This window comes from Tachypleus tridentatus, chromosome 8 (genome assembly GCF_004210375.1).
Source record: "Tachypleus tridentatus isolate NWPU-2018 chromosome 8, ASM421037v1, whole genome shotgun sequence".
Lineage (NCBI taxonomy): Eukaryota > Metazoa > Arthropoda > Merostomata > Xiphosura > Limulidae > Tachypleus > Tachypleus tridentatus.
Window position 1 is genome coordinate 147,300,977 of NC_134832.1, and position 20,902 is coordinate 147,321,878.

Below are 20,902 nucleotides of genomic sequence, written 5' to 3' on the forward strand. Positions count from 1 at the left end.
TAGATAATTCCTTAGAACAAAATTTGCTTACAGTTTGTGAGAGTGCATAAAAAACCCAAAACAAATGATATACATATAAAAATAAACAAATAAAACCGATAAATATCAATGCCTTGAAACTAAATAAAACTAAGTCAAATATAATGTTTCTGAACACCACAACACACATTCTCTAGTATTAATACCTGAACTATATCTTCTTTTCCAGTATCTTCTAGTTGTCGAAGAATCTTTTCCAATTCAGGATCTCCTTGCATCTTTTCTCTAATTTTAGTTTTTTCTGTTGAACTTTGGGATGAGGCCAAAAGGGTACAGTACAAAACTGAAAATAAGATTTCAATTTTATGATAACATAAAAATGACAAACATTCTATATTTTTCCTTTTTCCAAATGAATGTATGATAGGTAAATTATTCTTATAACAACAAATGAGAAATATCAGATAACTAAACTAATCAGGAATTATGAAACAGACTAAGGTACTTTGAACAATACCAATTATCAGAATAATTTAAACTTCCCCAATTATCATGTTATTGATATAATGCTGTAGAACAATTTTAATGTCACTGTAGATCTTGTCTAATGGTCATCTTTACATGGTGTTTCTTGTGCATTGTATCTATATTTTAAAACAATTCATAATAATTGCTCTTACTAAAATCACTTACTATGGACTAAAACAATTGTTACATATGCACAGTTATATACAACACGAGTTTGATATTTAATTATCAAACAAAATAAAATAAAAATATGGTTACATATTATTTCATAACATGTTTTCACACTTCTTGAGCACATTTTAGGTCATCAAATACACTTCAATATTTAGTTGGAAATGAAACTGCTAATTACAGAAAAATCAGATGAGATTTCCAAAACACATATCCAATTACAAGCTATCAAATTATACAAGAAAGATTCTGACAAGGTACAAAACAACTCAGAAAACTGGGACTATAAATATACTCACTCATATCTCTATACTGACGCAACACTTTGATGAATTCAAACTGATTGAATCCCAGCAACAAAACAAGTTGATTTTCAATATCTCGATCATCAATAGCTGTCTAAAAAACAATATATGTAATAAAAAACTATTTGCACAAGTTTACTCATACTAGAAATACACATAAAAGAGAACTTTAGATATATGCTAATAAATAAAAAATTATCACTACAATAACGAGTATTTTAAATGTTAGAAAAATTTGTTGCTGACTGGTTTAGAATTTTGTTGTTTTTGTTTCTCAATTCCCAGAGTACTCTATTTTTACATCAAGAATGCATGAAGTGTATTGAACTGCTGATAAAAACAACTCTGCCATATTATGAATTTCTAACAACAAACAAAATACAATAATAAGAGATATGGCAATCAAGAAATTAAAACTATCTTCTACAAAACAGAACACAATTTTCTAAGAATGCAAAACTTTGGATAAAACACAAGGGACTAAATCCAACAATATGTGAACAAACAATACAAGACACAAACCTTGAGGATTTCCAGAACTTCACCTGCTCTTGTTTGAGCCACCACTGGATCATCATAGAATTTACTCAACTTTCTTTGCAACCAATAAGCATCTATTTCACGAGGATGCAATGGTTTGGTCCCTTTTGATCCTGACTCCTGTCCCACACCAAGCTGAAAATAAAAGGATAAAAAAATTTCCCATAGAAATAAGCCTAAATGACATTCCCTCCATCATATGAAAAGTTTCCATTACTTTATAAAATAATTTATAAGTGTTAATATTCAAACTTCACATTGCCTTTATCCCACTATTTAGAAAACATACATCAAATTTAACTTTCTTGTCATGAGCAGGTCAAAGTGCATGCTACAACTTTTTAGAAAGTTACTTTAAAAATCTGAGTAAACCAATTAATTATCATGATATTTAAATAAAACTGATATCAAAATATAGCTAATAAATCAATATTTAATACATGTTTTAAATTATTATGGAAATAGTTTTTAAAATGCTCAGTCTCCCCTAGTATGAGTCTTGTGACATTTGCTCTAAAAGCACAGAACTGACCTTAAATTACTAATTATAATATAGTTATTACTTATACAGAGCCTAATTTTTATAGTGTTCAATCTAATTTGTTTACAAGCTGTAAAACAGAAAACTGAAACCACTTTTCATGACCACCTGTTGCATCCTTTATTACAAATTGCAAACACTCTTATTTAATGCTGTATTAAATATTGCTCATAACCAATGGAAACAGTTTTAATCTATCAAATGCCAAATTATAATATGCTGTTTTCTGTTCAGAGAATTCTCCATTTCCTTTTGGTTCAAACCTCATGGGCAACACATAGACAAGATTGGATGAATTTTTAAAGGCTCTTATCGTATAGTGAGAAAGCCAGACATTATTGTAGATACAGGACATTATAGGTAAATTAAATAAAGATAATAAAAAATTTCACAAAAAATGCTCACAATTAGCTTGTGCATTACGTTACTTAATAGGGTGATGAGTTACACATTGGCCAAGTGACTTACAGTTTGTGTGACTGGATTATAAGTTACACACAGTTCTAGGGACAAAAAATAAATACAATTTAAGCTGAAACAAACTTATAATGTTACAAGCTGTAAGCTATTTAGGATAAAGAAATGTAGTTTTCTGTTACAATGTGAAGTCATTCTATAAAAAAGAAATGGTTAATTTAGATTTCTTTCTTATTTTTATAGTGATTACATGGTTGGTCAAATTACATGACCTCATTTAGAATTAGAGTGGAGAAAACAACAAATAAAATAAGTTTTATTTTGAAAAAAAAAGTTTTAAATTTATATAGAAGGTTTTAAAGATTATGTAAAAGACATCTGACAATTTTCAGATGAAGAACAGTATTCTTGATCTCAAAAAAATCACTTGGCACTCAGAACAGCCAAACTCTGACATCAGAGAACTATTTAGTAAAGATACTTCAATAAAAATTTTGATATTTTGTCTACAAAAATTTTCAGTGTTTACTGAAAGTGTGTTAAACATGAAAAGTTATTGCACAGAAACTCTTAAAGATTAACATGGGGTCATGAACTTGGCCTAATTGATTGAGTGGACTATGTATAACATGTATCAATGAATTATTTATTGAGGAAAAATAAACTTTTACAAAACTGTTATTTACGATACCTGTACACTTCACTTACATTTGTAGCTTGAAGCCTTGAGTCAACAGTGGCTTCTTCACCTTCATTCTCATCATTTGAATCATCTTCTCTTATCTCTCCACACATTTCATCATCCTGTAGTGGTGAATGGATAAATATTATAGTTTTGTTTAAACAAATATGGCAATATTTTATAAATAAATATATGTGACAGTTTCATATTTATACACGTATATGAAAATAAGTTTGTAACACATCACACTTCAAATTTCATTTATTACAACAAAAATAAAAGAAACAAGATAATTTTATTCAGAAAATTACTTCTTGGTAACCCATTCGCTGCAGTGTTTATCCACTGAAGAGCTTCATGTAATTTTTAATAAATTACATCTTTCAATCAGAACAAGTTACCTACTTCAAAAATAAACCTAATAACAAGTACAGCAACTTAAATATAATGTTCTTGTGATTTTATTTATTGTGCACTGTTTCAACAGTGGATACTTGTAGAATATAGGCTAGTTATAACTGTAATGTGGCCTTTTTTATATTTAATATCTGAAACAAACATGCTTGAGACAGGAAGATTTAACACTACTTGTTAGAGAAAACTAAAGGTCAAAAGCCAAGAAATACAATACGTATACATATAGTTAAAAATATAGTAGAAAAACAAATGCATTCTGTTATGAGTTTAAAGCTATTTAGGATAAACATAGTTTAATGCTATATTTCAGAAATGGTTACTTTGATTTATTTCAAATTTGTTTTGGTTGTTTCAAGCTCCATCAAACTGATCAGTGTTGAATAAATTTGGGGTAGAGAAAATATGGGATAAAATATAAAGTTTTGCCAAATAAAAGTTTGAAATATATTCAGGAAGTTCTAGAGATTATGCAAATAAAATCTGAGATTTTTGAGATGAAGAAAAGTATTCTAAACCTTCCCATAAAATCACTTGGAACAGTCAACACTCCAAATATTCAGAGATAAACTGAGAGAAAATACTTCATTACAAAGTCTAAATTTTTGTATACGAAAGACTTGTAATGTTTACTGAAAGCTTATGAAATTTCATAAAGATACAAACATATTAGAAGTTATGATATGGAAACTATAAAGGTCAATTTAGGGTTATTAACTCAACTGACTTGGACAAACACACAGTAAGAATGTATTGGGTTGAGGAATAATTCGTGAGCGTGTTTTCAAGTTAAAAAAATATATTCATAAATGAAATGCTTTCGCAAAATATTTCATGTCATTTGGTAGATAAATTTTTGCTCTAATAGATGGTGTGTTTGATTTTCATATGTCTTTAATTTTTGCTTTCATTTTCAGCTCATTAAATAGAATGTCAAGTGGACAAAATCGAGCATTTTCGACACCATCTGCTTTTCACATTTAATTTCTTGCAATTTCGTTTAAAACAATGCATACTATATACCTAGGTATTACATGAAATAAAGTATCATAATTAATGTTTTGGGTGTAATATGTTCATGCACTGAAGTATTGTATAGTCTTGCATGTTATGCTTGAATGAAATTATTTAAAAACGCTCACGAATTATTCCTCAACCTAATAATATGTTCCATTACCTTTTTTTTTTTCTTTTTATTCATTATTCATCTAATATTTAAGATATTTAATTTTAAAATAATGTTTTAATTCAACCTTCAAAATTTCAAATTCTCTATTTATTATATAATGAACAGGATAGTTCAAAATGTCATCTCACTGAAACAATAATATAAACATTTCTGGCAATTTCCAACCAATTCATTAGTTTTAGGTGCCCCTGTGGACTATACAGTTTACAATGTTTTTATTTTGCTTCTTCAACATTTACTGTTTTCATTTTTCTGGGACGACAGGGACAGAAACTTGTTATGCAAGTGAAAGCAAAACTGATCTCTCCGTTTCATTTCTCCAGTTTCTTAAGACTAAACACAAGTATTCAGCTGCTGAACCAAAACAATGAATAGCATAAAAGATCCAGAATTTATCCTAAAATCCTGTGTGAAAACAGATCATCTTGAGGATATGGAGTAATCACAAAACTTGTTTTTTTCCACAGGACGTTCAAAACTACTAGAAAACATCAAGAATCTTCTAGGATGTACAGACAAGGGAAATAACATCTTTATAGTAATATAGGAAAGGAGTACATTACACAATGTAACACACATACACAAACAAACAGATACCATAATGTTGGCTCAACAACACAATAAACTGAAAGGGTTAACTATTTCAACTAGAAACACATTAAACAGCAAACATTAAAAAGCACTCTCAATACAGTACCATTAACAGCTTAGTATTTAGTGAAAGAACCAAATTTAATAAATCAACAGAACTGTGTTATACTACATAAACATGAACCTATATTACAAAATTCATCTTACCTCATCATCAGACTCCTCAAACTGCACATTGACACCGTATGTTTCATCAATATTTTCTTCTGGTTTGAAAGAAAAGAAATTCAACATATTTACTTGTATGTTTTTCATTGTATAAAGCTGTGTTCTTTGTCTTGCACAATATTTAATTAGTACAAACACATCCTGCTTAATTTATAAACAATATATCTTGGGCACTTATAATGTTTAAGGACACCAACAGCTACATCATGTGTAATTAACATGAACACTGTTTTTTGCTTCATTATTACATACATACACACCATGTTATCTATTCTACATAAAAACCTATGTCTATTTCACACCATAGATAAAATAGTTTGATTACCATCTATATATTATGATTTTAGTGATGGGGATGCAAGAACACCACGAGAGAGGGTTGGTACAAAACCTTGTAAGAGTAGTGAGTGTTGGTACAGTAAGCCTAAAGTACAGATGGAGGTGTGGGGTCATCTAGGCTAGAGCCAAGTGCATAATATTTGTAATGAAAAAAAAACTAAATTCAATTTTGAACTTAAGTTCTTTATAAACTATTTTCTTATATCAATGTTTTAATAATAATAAAAAACTAATGGAGACTCTTTGTAAAGAAAGCAACAAATATTTTGTGTACTGAAAACTAAGAAAATCAGGTTTTACTTTTACTTCTAAGCAGTGTGACATTAAAGTTTTTGTTGGAAAGTGGTGTTACCAAGAATCATTGGTTTTTCTATCTGTTAGAAGTTGCTAATCTAACTGATTTTTACCAATAATAAATAATTCTATGAATAAGCCACAAATTCATTTCATGAATGATCTTAATTTTGATTGGCTAACAAAGACATTTACCAACCTTTGGCTGCCTCAATTGCAGTTTTCTGCCTCTTTGTTGGTCAAGCTCAATTTTGTAAAATTTATTTATTTCAGTTAGCTGTGTAATGTGAGGTTAGAGTAGACTATAGGGTGGGGTTATCACCATCATTTCAGGTGGGCTACATGCTAGTTTGTAATAATCACTACAAAATACCATGCTTTATGTACTTGAGAGTTTCTGAACACTTATGTACAGTTAGTACAAACACAGTGTTCTGGTGTAATTATTAATACAAACAAAAAGAAATATGTTAGTAAGAACAAATGATAGATTTAATCAATTACCTAAGAGCAGTAATTGCATTCACTAGTATCATATAAACTAAACAGTAAAACAAAATAATGATTAAATCTATTAATGTCACAATAATAACCAACTAACTGAAATTAGTGCTTTCCATTAATACAGTTTTGATTTATTAATCACAATTATGATTAAATCAGCTGTCACAAAAAATAATCAAATAATTTAAATAAGTATTTTCAATTATTCCAACTATCTAAATAACTGAAATACTGTCATTATAATTGATCTGTGTTCTGTCCACAACAGGTATCAAAACAATATTTTAAGCTTGTTCAGCTTTGAGCCAGCATAACCTGGTGATGATTTGTAAGGGGGATGGAAGTTCATTTATTTGATTCCCCTTGCCACCCTTTCTTATAGCTGAACAACTAAGTCTGAAGGGGTGACTACAAAGAAAGCAAATGTTTAACACCATCAACTGCCAACTCTTAGACTACTTGTTCATGTGTTCGCTTAACAGGAAAACACACACCATGGTTTGATGATCACTGTGCTAATAGGTTATTTGGTAGTAATCAGTTAATGGTCTCATCAATTAGTAAATGACAGTCAGTCAGCTGTAACAAAACACCATGACATATCTTGTCACTGAACACTGATTTACTGAAGGTCTACTTTCAAGCAAATACTTTTGTTAAGAAATCACCAAACTATAAAAGCTCTTGAATCGAACATTACCAAGTCCAATATACGGTCAACACAAAATTAAATTGCAATAGAATAAGAAAACATTTAAAACTTGCACATTTTAATTTTTGCACAACATTCAAAGAAAGTTTTACATGTCCCTTTTCAATTACTTAATACATGCACCAAGTTAATTATAAAATAGCCAAAATCAAACATTTTGTCACCATCTTCAGCATTATCTGTGAATATCACACACTCATTGACTTACCAATAGCCTGTGATTTTTCATCTCTACCATAGTCTGTTATTTTCTTACAAAGATTTACTAACACAGCATATCGTTCTTCAGCTAAGGATCCCAGAAGGCTTTCTGTTTCTCTTCTTCGTTCTTTATCTTTCATCTTCTCGTTTTTCAACACTGCTAGTACTTCATCTGCAGCACCACACAAGATGTCTCTTGGCTACACAAGTTCAGTTTTGAATGAGATGTAGTTTCTATATTTCACTTACAATTAATGATTTTCTGAATCCAAATTTCAGAAACATGTAAACATTTAATGTAAACATGTAAATTAATCTAGCTCCTACTGCAAACTGTAATTATTCTCAGCACATATTATTCCAGTTAAGTTTTTGTAACAACCTAAACAATGATTCTATCAGAAAAAATTAAAGGTGAGGCAATAGCTTTTTTTTTAATGAAACTGTAATAATTCTTAAAAACTTATCACACAATAACAAATGGAAGGGCTAAGTATTGTGTTTGCTTGTTTTTTAAACTTCCCTCAAAATTACTTGAAGATTATCTGCATCTAATTTAGTAATGGAAGACTAGAGAATGCAGCTAGTCATCACCAGCCACCACCAACTCTTTTATCAACGAATAGTGGGATTCACCGTCACATTATAATGCCCCCACAGTTGAAAGGGCAAACACGTTTTGTGTGACAGGGATTCGAGCCTGTGACCTTCAGATTGCATGTCATGCGCCCTAACCCCCTGGCAATGCAGGGCCCAGGGGCTAAGTAACCTGATATAAAAAAAACAAACCTTCTCTTCCAATTTATTTTCAAATCTTAACTTTTTTCAGATTTGGTATGACAAAGTGAAGCATAATATGGAACATTGTAAATTTAAAACACTGTATTAATACAGTGTTTTAAATTTATCTGAAAATGTAATATTATGAATGTTATATTATTAAATCTTTCACTTGTGTCATGACAGTAAAATAGAGACTTTTAACTATATAATTCTCCAGAAAAACTTGTAAATATGAATAACTTCACCTCCTAACTTCTTCTTTTGAAGAGAAAATAGATTAAGGCAACTCATTTATTCTTAAAATTAGCCCTTCTCAGAAACCTCTTTAACAAGACAATAAATAACAATCCCAAAACAGGCCTAATGAATTGCTGTATCTGGTCAATGCTTCAGATTTACATTTTATTATGTAGAAAATCAAATGTCTTGAATATTTTTGGCTGATTTAAAACTCACTGAAAAAGAGATATAGAAAGTAAAGAGCTTAAAACCAGCATATAAGCAAATAATCACTAATAAAGTACAACTGTTATACACCAGATTACATGTAGAAGATCTTTACACAAACAACTGGAGAACATTTATCAAAATATACAAGTTTTAAAATTGAAACAAAAACTGAACATATTCAGAGAGATTAATTTTAGTGGCAAGTTCCTCATAATATTTTGCTACACAAATTAAAACTGGTATTCAAATAGTTTTGCAAAAATAAAACATTTTGGTAAACCAGTTTTGAAATTTTATAGCAAAATTCAAGGTAACACTCCCCAAAAATTTAATCTAACAGGTGAAGTCTGAGATCATGATATTAACAGAGAAATGTACCTGATCTCCAAGGGCTTCTTGAATGAAACTCAGCAGAATTTCATAGGTTTGTTTTGTTTCAGAGGTTTTAGGACGGTACAGAATGCCAACCACATCTTCTATTCCTTCTGTCAACAGGCTCTGTCCTTTCAATTTGGTAAAATCATAACGAGCAATGTCTTCTTTTTTTTGTTTCCTAGTTTATGACAGAGACAGTTACCTACATTATTTAGTACTTTCTTCTTCAAAAACAACCAATTTTCTGAAAATATTTTATTACAGCATGCTTATAAACTTAACAAAACACATTTTACAAAAGTTCACATTTACAGCTTCTGATTTTTAAGTCCCAACGATTTTATAATTTTAGTAAGATATTTTAGCACAATGGTTGTAAGCAGTACGGGTTAATAGATATTTCCTTTTGATCAGGTCAGAATGTTGCATCCCCACTTCTAAATACAAAAAACAAATTCAAGTACAAGCAAACGTATAGTGTTATAAACTGTAAGATCTTTAGGATAAAGGAATTAATTTCCTCTTATAATCTGCAGAAAAAATGGGTAAAGAGTTACTTCATGTTGTTTTTTTTATGATGGTTACATGGTTGGTCAAATTGCCTCACTTCATTTAGAATTACAGTACACCAAATAACAGATCAAACATGAAGTTTTACCAAAAAAAAACCTTGTCCATCAACTCACTTTCAAATTGTAACTTTTCTCAACATAGCCTATTTTACTGTTATAAGAAATGAAATAATAACATTATAAACACCCTAAGAGATAAGAAACATATATAAATAAAATGTATTTTTTACTTTATCTTCTTTTCTTCATTTTTTACTGGTTTAGTCCTTTGATACCGATCACCCATTCTGGTTCCTTCCAACTTTCCCATAAGAGAAACAACTTCTCCAGTGGCTTCATCTCTAGGCCGTCTTTCAATGAGTCGAGTGTCAGCTTGAAGCACAAGGTTAGAGTTCTAGACACACATGAAAACATATGTAACAGTTTTAGCACTACACAACGTAGCTACAGGTTGTAGGTTTATTCATGCAAACACTTTGAATTTTATGACTGATTAAAGTTCATATGAAAAATACATAGATTCATTTTGATTTTGTTGAAAACACTTTAAAACTACTAAATTTTCACATCAGTCAAAAGTCACTTTTTACAATTTATCTCCAGTTATAAAATCCTTTTTTAGCATTTTCTAGGCAAAGATGAGTTCTCAAGTATGGTTATACTCTAAAGAAGTGACAGAAGAGCAGTATACAATCATGTGAAAACTTAGGACACCCTATGAAAGCCTGTGTATTTGTGTAATATTTTTGGATATATAGATATCTAATCTCAATTTCAACAATACTTAGAGATTATAGGAATATAATTAAACAATTAAATCTGAAGAAAAGAATTTTCAAGATCTTCTGTTCATGTAATTCTACAAAAATGCATATTCTGAGGAAAAAGTTAGGACACCCTATCCCCTAATAGCTAGTGTTATCCACTTTGGCTGAAATAACTACAGTGAGACACTTCTTGTAACCAGCTACCAGACTCTGACATTGGTCTGAAGACAGTTGGCCCCACTCCTCAATGCAGAATTCTGTCAGCTGTGAGATGTTTGAGGGGTTTCTTGCATGTACAGCCCGTTTCAAGTCACCTCACAGCATCTCAATGGGATTAAGATCTGGGCTTTGACTTGGCTATTCCAGGAATCTCCATTTCTTAGTTTTCAGCCAGTCCTTGGTGGATTTACTGGTATGTTTTGGGTCATTGTCATGTTGCAGGGTCCAGTTCCGCTTCAGCTTTAATTTTCGTACAGATGGTCTCACATGATCCTCAAGCACCCTCTGATGCACAGTAGAATTCATGGAGGATTCTATGATTGTGAGCTATCCAGGTCCTGCTGCAGCAAAGCAGCCCCAAACCATGACACTTCCACCTCCATGCTTCACAGTTGGTATGAGGTTTTTTTCCTGGAATGCTGTATTTGGTTTATGCCAAACATGTCCTCTGTTTTGGTGTCCAAATAATTCAATTTTGAACTCATCTGTCCAAAGAACATTATTCCAGAAGTCCTGGTCTTTGTCTACATTCTCTCTAGCAAACTTCAGTCTGGCCTTGATGTTTCTCTTAGAGAACAAAGGTTTCCTCCTTGCACACCTCCCATGCAAGTTAAACTTGTGCAGTCTCTTTCTGATTGTAGAGGCATGCACTTTCACATCAACAAAAGCCACAGCCTGCTGTAGGTCCAGTGATGACATGTTAGGGTGTATGGAGAACTCTTTTAGCATCTTGCAGTTTGCTCTCGGGGTGAACTTGCTTGGACGACCAGACCTGGGCATGTTGTTTTGAAAGCCCTCCACTTGTTGACTATTTTCCGGACAGTGGAATGGCTCATTTCAAAATATTTTGGGATCTTGTTAAATTCCTTACCAAACTCATAAGCTGCTACAATTTTCTTTCTGAAGGCCTCAGACATCTTTTTTGCTCTCACCATGATGCTCACTCTCTCTTCAACAGTCAGTAGCATACCAAACTAAATGTCTGAGCAAAATAGGGCAAACCTCATTCAAAATGCTGAGTAACGATCTTCTAATCATGTGCACCTGGTGTGATACACCTGTGCGTGAGTTGAGCCATTTTAAGTGGGAATAAATGTGGGGGTGTCCCGACTTTTTCCTCAGTTAGAATATGCATTTTTGTAGCATGACATTTGCAGAAGATCTTGAAAAGTTTTTTCTTCAGTTTTAATTGTTTAGTTATATTCCTATATTCTCTCAATATTGTTAAGATTGAGATTAAATATCTATATATCCAAAAATGTTACAAAAATACACAGGCTTTCATAGGGTGTCCTAACTTTTTCACATGACTGTATACTTTGACAACTTCATACTGGTTTAAATTAAATAAAAATCCTAAATATTACATGCACTACATCAACATTTATTTCCAAGTTTTTGACTAATTGAAAAAATTGTTTCATTTGTAACAAACCTTAATTAAAATGAATAATGACTTAAACAAGTTCAATTGAAAAATGTTTGATTTAATCACATTTGTGACCTAGATTATATTATATTAGTTTGTCTTTCAATTTTCTTATCCTGTAACATTATAGTTTATGAAAAAAACTTTCTTCCACAAAAAACTCTAAACTTACTACTCCTATTAAATAAGACATTCATGTTTTTGAGGTACATTATACTTTTATGGTTTTTATTACAATTAATGGCAGTTTTTAATTTTAAAACTCAGTGTGAAGAATTCTTTAAAACACACTCAAAGGCAACATGCACCTTACTAAAAAAATATATATTTCATTAAGTCAAACTCATCACTGTGTGGAAAAAAACAACAGGTTTGAGAAAACATTTTGATATTAGTATCTTACTGTTTCTCATCCTGATGATTACGGATCTTTGACCCACCACAACATGTAGTGTTATAAGGAAAGCCTGATGTCTTCAACAGTTTTTAAAGTATAATTTTAAACACCCGAGTTTTTGTTTTTAATTACACATGGGCCAAGTTCCTACTGTTTCAAATTTTGGTTTCAATGTTTTGAGTCATTCACTGAAATTATCTCCAAAATATCCATTTACTACACTGACTTATGGAACCAGATAATGGACTAGGACCATTGAACATAAATGTCTGAGTAAAATACAAGGTCTCAGTTCAATTAACACTGAAACACTATTTATCTAAACAAAATTAGTTTTCCTCCCATTATTATACAGATAGCACGATTTGTAGCCACTACCTGTGGTAAGCATGAAGGAGGTTATACAATTAGTTTTTCTTTTCCCATATCAAACAAGGTAATTTTGAAAAAGCTTCATACTAAACCTAACATCAGACCATACAATATTATCTTTGTATAAAAACATACAGGTGATTATTTCTTTTAAAGCAAAGATTTCAGTAATATGTCGCATTCATGATTTCAGATGATTATAAAAGAATGATATAGGCTTATTATATGAATATTACTATCAACTAATATGTGTTAGTTTTTTTATAGAGAATATTTCTTTATTCTGATAGTATTAAACAAATTTATTTTCTATTAATATTACAAGTTTCAGAAAGTATCCAATTCAAATACCTTACATGTAATACATTATTATTATTATACTATCTGTTAATACTGTAAAAAGAGCTATTTTAATACAACTTAAGTGATTCAGTAACAGACCAACTATTAAAACAAATTTCAGGCAGTTAGGTATTGGGAAATACCAAGTGATAACATAGCTTCTGTAAAGTTTAGCAAGAAATGATTCTGTCTAATAAGATATATAATTAAACTAGCAACAGAACAGTATACTAAAAACAAATTAAATACCCTTTGGCCATTCAAAATAAGTGACAAACATCACTCGTTACTGAACACAAAATACCTTTACACATCCTAACAATTAGGTTATAATCAGGATTTACCAAAGCATTTGAAACTTGCTAATGGACATTTTTTTTCTGACTGAGAGAATGCAAGGTATGCCTTTCAGGTCTTGAAATTAATGTAACCAATGGCTGGTTACTGTTACACTTTTGCTAATAAAACTCAAGAAGCACTAGTGAAAAGACTGCTAGTATAATTTCAAATGAGAATTTCTATTGAATATCAACACTCCTGTGAAGCATACATCAATCATTTATACTGCAGGATTCCGAGTACAAAATATTATAATTGTAATTAATCATACTATTTAACATGCACAACCCTGCCATTTTGCAATCCCTATTTATACTATAATTCATACCGAGGTTAAAGTACAAGGAAACAGAAAGAGGAAGAAAGCAGGTTCAACACATTTGATTCATCGCAAAGGCAGTTAAAAAATGGGCCACGACTAAACTTGCACCATATAGCTTCTGTAGTGCCCAAGCAATTGCTCATTGGAGCTAATAATAAAACAAGAATCACGTAAATTACAGATGTTTATTTCCATATTTTTCTTTACTTGTCCAAGACTGACAAACATTAAACATACGGTCTTCCAGTGTTGAAATACTAAATTTTAATAATGAGATAATTTATACAGTAAACTGCTGTCAGGAATACTGTATTGAAGACTTTAACAATCCATGCACTTATGGCACTACGTACACCAGTTTTTCAACTTTTTGCCTAAATTGAGCATCTTTCTTAAGCATTAACCTTTTTTAAACAGTTGAATATAAAAGTTTCTCTAAAATTGTGAGTCTGAAATCTGTAATAAAGAAACGAATAAGTCAATCCTAAAATCAAGATTGGTTAAATCAGCGATTCTTTACATTTGTTAGAAAGATTTTATGTTAACGAGTTTACTTGACAGGCTAACTATAGTTTAAAACCTTAAGCTGTTAGCTAAGCCTACAGTACAATTAACTCGTTCTCAACTTGTACCGTAAAATCGAAGATAAAGTCATATTATTATTGCAGTTACTTACGAAATCTTGATTTCTTTGTCGAAGGAAAAGTAACCGTTCACACTGCTATATTTAGTAAATCAGTAAAATATATATGTTATAAAGAAGTATTTGCTTTAACTTACCGCTTTATATTCATACTGAAGTGAACGCGCAGCAGCATCCGCCATTTTCTTGCTATCTGCGTGAGTTTACAAACCTAAATCATTACAAATTCTGTCGGTAGTGCTATGTTTGAGTATGAATGTCGTATATTAAAGTGGAAAATATAACGAAATGAACAAATTACGATAACTTGAAAAATGTACAAGTGATTAATTTTAAATTTAATTTAATGTCGAAATTGTGATTCTCAGAAATAAAACGCGAAACTCCATTATAAAACTAAATAAAACATTTTTATTAAAATGTGATAGAACTAAATAATACGAATTAACAAGTAATTTATGTATAAAACCTTAAGAGGTCGTTTTGACACATATAGCATATTTAAATAATAAATTAAATTTAATCGCATGTAATCATTTTTCGCTATTTTTATTTTTAAGTAGTTATTGTCTAGCTGATACAACTCTGCAATACATTTGTTTTAAAATATTTACTCGTGAGTAAATCAGAACCAAATTGAGAAAATGAAAGAACAAAATATATAGTTGAAATTTAATTAGTTGAAGATATGTTTATTCAGCTTTAAAATAGAACATGTTTGCATTTGGAATACACGCTTCTAGTAAACATCAAAATCATTAGAGCAGACAGTGTTTGGCATATTCTGCTCTTCACTTTTAGCACTGAATGTGAGGTAATAACTGAATTGTATAATTCATGAATAGATATTAACAAGTTCAACAGAGCATAGATTCATCCATAAGCCTTTTATTTTTTTATCCGAATTTCCTGGTTATTTTTTTTTCAGAAAGAGTGACCTTCTCGAATTTTCATTAATGTTTTAAAACTGTAGCAGCTCTAGAGAGGATGCGCATGGAACATTTTAATATTAATTTAGGTACTGGAGGAATCAACGTTTTTATTGTCGATTAGTTTGTAAGCTTCTTTAGCTTCCAGCATCACTATAAATCCATTGCTGGTACGGCGGTAAGTTTAAAAATTTAGATTGCTAAAATCTGGGATTCGATTCCTCTCGGTAGACTCAGCAGATTTAGCATTGCTATAAGAAAACACACACGCCCGCATCACTATAGTTCAGTGGTTCCCAACCAGGGGTGCTCGCACCCCCAAGGTGTGCGAGATAACATTTGTTTTGACCACCTTCACCTTTATTCTTAAATAAATAATTACTGTGAGGGGTGCGAGGACATATTAAAATTTTTTAGGGGTGCGGAGCATAAAAAAAATTGGAACCACTTCAGTATAGTTAATAAAACATTCTTTATGAATATGATTCCTAAAAGTGGCGACATCTATAACGTGAAGTGTCACGGTTATATTTTTCAAACACGTTGATTTTAGCAACTAATTAGTATAAGGAAGGGCGTTGTTAAACGGTGGACCTCTTCAATTTCTTTTCTATATTGGCAGAAAACCTCTCGTTAAAAATTGTTATCAAAGATAACTGATGTATCATATGCGTATTTTACTAACTTTCCAGCTTGATTCTAGTTTTAAGTGAGGAACAAGGACGATACTGTTTTGCTGAAATAATCTTGTATATTTCCGGGTCAATGTCTGACAGTTTTAAACAAAGATCTGTCTCCACATTTATCTTATTTTTATACTTTTATTTTATATGTGTCAATCCAACATAAATCAACTGTCTTGTTTTGTGTCATCGGCAGGCAACTGTGCCAGCGAATTTAAATAATTCAAGTTATGTTAATTACAATTATCAATTTAGGATTTGTATACATTACTTTATTAATTTCATAATGTGTTAGCATTTTATTTTAATCATCACTCTTTCAGTAAATGGTAATTTCATAAATTTGATGTATTACTCTGAAACCCCCTAAGTTCTATCGCGGACCACAGTTTGGAAACTTCAGATAAAAGATAAGCATTAGGATTAAGTGTGATTTTGCTTTGTACCTTTGTTGTTGTTTTTTCAGTAAACAGATGAAAAGTAGTTTAAGTTGTTATACGTTAAAAAAGAACACTCTTTATTAAACAGCCGGACAGAGAATAGAGGCCAAGATTTTAGGCTGTAGATTATAAGGTCCATGTTTCGAGCTTCGATATGCTACTGAATAACTACACATATTTAACTATGGGACGTTATACCTCTAACAGTCAATCCTTCTGTTGCGTTAAGACTAACCATATAGACGGCAGGTAATGCTGACTAGTTATGTGTGAGCTTTACAATTTGGCTGTTCATTCCATTTGTCACATGTTGAAATTATAAATTTATTCTTAAGATGGCGCATGGAAAATGGAAAATTTTCATTAATATCAAATACAAAAATGTTGTTTATCACATTTACTGTTTCACATTATAAGTAAAACATTAAATAGGTTTTACAAAGAAGGATTTGTTTGTTTGTTTTGAATTTCGCACAAAGCTACTCGAGGGCTATCTGAGCTAGCCATTCCTAATTTAGCAGTGTATGACAGCAAATCATCACCACCCACCGCCAACTCGTGGGCTACTATTTTACCAACGAATAGTGGGATTGACCGTCACATTATAACGCCCCCACGGCTGAAAGGACGAGCATGTTTGGCGCGACGGGGATGTGAACCCGCAACCCTCAGATTACGAGTCGCACGCCTTAACACGCTTGGCCATGCCGGGCCTACAAAGAAGGAAGGTGTTTCTGTAAGTGTAAACGGATAGTGTTTCTACTAAGAGTAGTGGTTATATGGGCGGATGGTGTTATTAGGGTGGCTCAACATTTCATCAACGTTAATATTTTTATTGATTATATTTCTGTGTATTGTATATGACAACAAATAGCTTATTGACAAAACAATTCATAGGATAGTATTCTTATAGGCGACAAAGAAAAACGTTAACATAGCTTGTACGATGATTTTTAAACAGTAGTATTTTACTTTATTTGTATAGTTTATTTTCTACAAATATTTGTTTTGATAAGGATGGATTTTTTTGTAATAACTTCTCTAAATATCATGTAATAATTTAACATAAAATAATACTCTTTATACACGTTTCACTAATTTTCCTTTATGGATTAAAGAATATTTTCAACCTGTTTCTCTACCGTTATAACTATGATATAAATTGTGTTTACAGATGTTGAAAGTTACTTTACGCTTTTCACTTACATAATAGTGTTTTACCAAGGCGAATGGTATTATTAGGGTTCTATAAGCGGATGACTTTCTATAGGAAGATGCTATTATTAGGTATAAGACAGTTGGTATTACTAAGTGGATGCTACTTCAAAGCATATTTTGTGTGTTTTCCAAAGGCAGTTGGTGTTACTACGATTCTATAAACAACTGGTCTTATTATAAATAATACTGCTTGGACGGATGGTGTTTCTATAAACAGATGAATTAGTTAGGTTATTCTATAAAATCAAACTAATGAAATGCAAGCCAATATGCGTGATATTTAGAGAAGTTATCACGAAAAATCTGGGATAGATATCCGTACTTGTCTGTAATTAAGAACAAACTTATACAATTGGCTATCTGTGCTCTGCCCACCAGAGGTCTCGAAACCTGGATTCTAACATTGTATATCTGCAGACATACTGTTGTGCCACTAGGAGGAAGTAGGTATTTATAAAAATCATTCCATGAAAATGTGGTAAATATTATTCATTAGTCGATCATCCTATGAACTGTGCAAACATTATTTTTATTAGCATCGTTTACCTATAATAACACTATCCAATGAATTATTTTGTCAATAACTAATTTATTGCTATACAAAATACACAAACATATAATCAGTAAAAAATTATAGACGTTGATGAGATGCTGAGACACTATCCACTTGTAGAAACACCGTCCACTTTGGTGAAACATATTTAACGTTTTAAGTTATACACTGTAATTGTCATAAAAAGTTCCTTTAGCACTGATAATTGTGAACACAATATCATATAAATTATATATAATCATAAAGTTGATTACATGTTGATCTACTAGTAGCTCACTTGCAAATTATCTGCACGATCTTTTACCAAAATTCTCTCTGGTGCCACCTTGTGGTCAGATACACTCGTACGTTGATGTCACTCACTATAGCAACTTGTCCTCGGCAAAATGTCTTCAGGCAGCATAAGTTGTCAATTATGTAACAGTTGGATAATCTCATGAGACGGCATCCTGTGAGCGCCCAACAGGTCCCCTAACTTCTAACATGTCCACTACTCCAGATCCACTTATTTATTAAAATACATTCCATTTCAACCATTTATTTGATAAGAAAATGTTAACCTTTGATCCAGAAAACTTTAAACTCTTAAGAATTGAAAAATATTGTCATTATATCCGAGTCTGTGGCGAAAACGAGTAAACCAAGGAGATGATATATGTAGAATGGAAATAGGCTGTGTGTTCTAGTATAAATAAGGAATACATTACTTTAAACAGTTTACGAGTCAATAACTTTACTTATAACAAGACTTATCGTAGGTTGATTGAACAGCCAGTAAAAAGACTTCTGTCGTGTCATCTACACATTGTTCTGTTGTCAGAATATTAACAGAAGATATTTTTATTGAAAATAACCTTCACTGTGTATTTAGCAAAACTAATGATATTGAATCTCAATAGTCAGTGAAAATTTACCCGTACTATAAAATACTTCTGTCGTGTCACCTTTACATTATTCTGTTCTCAGAATATTCACACAAAATCTATTTACGCAAACTAATATGTTAACTAGAAAATACAAGATAAGCGGTTTTTCTTTTTCTGATAAATTTAGAAAAATATATTGAATAAGCTTTGAACAAAGTCAGAACGTTATATAATGTACAACATCTGAAATGGAGAAGACAGCAGAAAAAGGACACATATATATTCTGATTTTTTTTTTATACACAACATATAAAGTCTATTTGTTTTTATTGTAAAGTGCGTAATGGGATATTTGCGTTCTTTCCATCACAGGGATTTTACTATTTTTAAATAGTTCACGCTCAAAAATTAAGCCACTTTTAAAGAACAAACACGACAGCAGTCAGTTGATCTGGTATAGAAAGAGAGGTAATGAAAAGAGGGTACTGTGATAACCAAATTTTGTGATTGATGCGATAAACTAACCATACAAGGTTTAAAGTAAATATTTGGTTTGAATTTTTGTAAAGCTACATAAGGGCTGTCTGAGCTACCCGTCCCTAATTTAGCAATGATATAACAGAGGGAAGGAAGACAGTCAGTCAGCATCACCTACCGCTAACTCTTCGGCTATTCTTTTACCAAAGAATAATTTGATTGTCCATAACATTATTATGACCCAAGCTTGAAATGATAAGCATTTTTAGTGTGATGGGGATTCAAACCTGCAAAATGCAGATTGCGAGTCGGGTTCCCTAACCACAAGGCCTTCAAGTCAAGAAATATGGGCACTTTGGATACGTTAAATATGGTTATCTCGTTGAATTACCAGAAGGTCTAGTGAACAATAATGGTTTGATAGAATGGATTAAGTGTAGGTATTATTTGAAATTACATCTTACCAACTGTTGCTCTTTAGAACTAGAAGGTAATGTTTTCTAAAAATTAAACAGGTGACCATTTTGTTTTGCTCATTGAGTTGGATGATAGGGAATATTTAATTTTTTTTCTTTTGTTCTTCTGTTCTCATCTTTGGGCTTATGCGTCGTATGCTAACATTAAATACACTACAAAGATAATCATTGTTTATTGCACCATAGTCATGATAAGCCTGAAATGCCTTTTATAAAATGATGTCAAGGATCATAACATTTCACTTGGATGTTAAATACGGTCACCAAGGGTAGCAACGGCAGCTTGGTATCAATGCTGCATGTTTAATATCAGTGTGTTGATAAAGTCCCGAGATGTGACAAACACTATAAGTAGCAAAATGTCAAACGATCAATCACTACAATATTAGTTCACATGAATGATCGTCAGGTGTCTCTTCTTTTACAAGGAATTGAGGAAGTGAAGATTCGTTGGCATGATTCTTAAACAGTTTTTTTATTTTTAACTCGAACATTATAATACTGGAGTGAACGTTGACTGTTTTGCGCAATATACAAAAAAATCACAATCATAACCAGATATTTAGTTTTTCTTGTGTTGAAAAGGTATTTCATATTGGGTATTCACAAGTATAT

At 31.3% G+C, this 20,902-nt stretch overlaps 1 protein-coding gene across 2 annotated transcripts in view; it reads right to left on the reverse strand.

Moving 5' to 3' along the window:
- Positions 1-15,046, reverse strand: part of Brr2 (U5 small nuclear ribonucleoprotein l(3)72Ab) — an 84,797-nt gene extending 69,751 nt beyond the window's left edge. Inside the window, exons 1-9 of one of the 2 annotated variants that reach the window (XM_076452060.1) lie at positions 14,783-15,046; positions 10,046-10,209; positions 9,247-9,421; positions 7,643-7,835; positions 5,565-5,620; positions 3,190-3,285; positions 1,506-1,658; positions 978-1,077; positions 186-322 (exon numbers count right to left, since the gene is read on the reverse strand). In XM_076452060.1, the coding sequence (XP_076308175.1) occupies positions 186-322; positions 978-1,077; positions 1,506-1,658; positions 3,190-3,285; positions 5,565-5,620; positions 7,643-7,835; positions 9,247-9,421; positions 10,046-10,209; positions 14,783-14,827 (1,119 nt within the window). In that variant the 5' untranslated portion in view covers positions 14,828-15,046. Of the gene's footprint in view, positions 1-185; positions 323-977; positions 1,078-1,505; positions 1,659-3,189; positions 3,286-5,564; positions 5,624-7,642; positions 7,836-9,246; positions 9,422-10,045; positions 10,210-14,782 lie in introns of both variants that reach the window. The other variant, XM_076452059.1, reaches the window with a different exon arrangement.
- Between the last annotated feature and the right edge of the window lie 5,856 nt (positions 15,047-20,902).